Genomic DNA, 1774 nt, shown 5'->3' with positions numbered 1-1774 from the left:
AAAAGCGCCTTCACGGCTACAATTTAGTAACTACTCACGAAATAGGCGGAAAAGAATATTTCTTCTCTAGACCATGTATTTCTGCTTCTTTACTGCCTTTTCAACCACAGGAGGGCAAACTGAGCTGCCACTTTTGTCATCGATGATGTCGGTTTACCAAACCTATATCTGAGATCAATAATACCTGCGTTGGCTGGCAGGCGTATCACATACTGTATAGTGAACAATGACTCCACCCAAGATATGAATTTTTGTTGTGTTTGGTCTTGCTTTTTTGATCAAGAATCTGGGAGGTCGCCGAAGGAATTTATGAGCATCCTTATTTTTGTTTGCACTCGCCCTCAACTGCGTTGTGTGTGCCTTATTGTGTTTTTTTTCCTTCAACCGCAACGGTTTCACATCCGCAGGTGTAATGTCATCATTCCAATGAGTCGATTGCATCTGCGTTATCACCATTTTGCGAAAGTGCGGAGATTAACTTTGAGCGCTCTTCCCGGAGTCATTTGCTTCTCGGAGATGTGGCTGAAGCGAAGAAAACACGATATACTTTTTTGGGGTACATAGTACTGCGTCCTGGTGGGAGTGCGGGCCGTAGCAAAACAATGTCAACTATAAAACTCACGGCACTCTCTCCTTTAGCAGGCTGGCGCCGCCGCCCGCGTTGTTGCAGGCTGTGGGCAAACCAGGGTTTGGGTGACCGAGCACCCCGCAAAGGAACCGAGCCAGCAGCCAACCAAAGCAACGCTCGGGCACCCCCAATCTCTCCAAGCCTAATTTGCGCCGCCAGGCCGCAAGACACGCACAGCAGAATAAAATGTGCCCCGGCGCCTCCTCACTCAGGCTGCTGCGAAACCACGGCATCTTTCTCCACCTTGCACCCCCTTGTCGTGAAATCCGTCGGCATCAATGTCTACCGTTCGCCCAGCGGCACGGATAGAGAAGCGGTGCGGATGCTGCGCCTCTCGCCAAGGAACCCTTCAGAGAAGGCTCCCCAGCCTCTCCGAGTCAACAAAAATTAGTTTGACAGGACGCTGGCCCCGGGCACGGTGAAACTGGCCCGAACAAAATTTGCACCGTGCGCCGCACCCATGCACTTCCGGAGTGCATCGCGCGAAGCGCCCACCGCCATGGAGGGCGCAGGTGGCGCGCGCGCCCGCATTCCCCCTACCCCTTCCTCCTTCCCCTGCAAGCGACATATTTGCCTTCCAGCGGCACAGCGGCTGCTGGGGGGCGCACCCCTGCCTGCCGGGGCACCCACCACGGCGCGCGCTGCTTCCCGCACCCGGGGCACGCCGCCGCCCCGCCCTCCCTCAACCCGACGCCGTCCTGCCACTGGGGCACGGGTCTGGCCGCGCCTCCGGGTGCCCGAAACGCCGGCTGCTAAACAAGCGGCCCGAGAGCAGAGCAACCGCTTGGGCGGCACCCGCCGCCCCCACATCACGCACAGCCCACCCGGCACGCGATGCGCCCGCAGACAATAGGAGCACTTAGTGCACCCCGGATCCCAGCAACACCAAAAAGTAGAAAACCTCTGCAGTCGCTGTGGGGGCGGAGGGCCGGGCAAAGAACGGCCAGGGCGCCCCTTTCGATGGCGCACGCGCAACCAGCCGGGTGAGCGGATGTGTGCTGGGCCAGCGGGGGCACTGCAGACGACCGCATCGCGCGGCGCGGAACCCGGTCTCTACAAAACCATCCTGGCACGTTGACCGTCGCAGCGTGCAGTTGCGCTGGCGCAGGTGGTGCCGCGTTCTGCTACACTTTCCAAACTTCCGGC

At 58.4% G+C, this 1774-nt stretch overlaps 1 protein-coding gene across 1 annotated transcript; it reads right to left on the bottom strand.

Moving 5' to 3' along the window:
• Nucleotides 1-1015: 1015 nt before the first annotated feature.
• On the bottom strand, nucleotides 1016-1438 carry TraAM80_08665 (uncharacterized protein; the record flags this gene model as incomplete). The annotated part of the gene is made up of 1 exon (XM_029385406.1): nucleotides 1016-1438. One exon carries the CDS (start codon nucleotides 1436-1438, stop codon nucleotides 1016-1018), a length of 423 nt encoding a protein of 140 aa, XP_029234784.1.
• Nucleotides 1439-1774: the final 336 nt, after the last annotated feature.

Source organism: Trypanosoma rangeli (genome assembly GCF_003719475.1).
Source record: "Trypanosoma rangeli strain AM80 chromosome Unknown Tra_15.4_contig_00447, whole genome shotgun sequence".
NCBI lineage: Eukaryota > Euglenozoa > Kinetoplastea > Trypanosomatida > Trypanosomatidae > Trypanosoma > Trypanosoma rangeli.
This window is presented reverse-complemented; position numbering and strand designations above follow the sequence as displayed.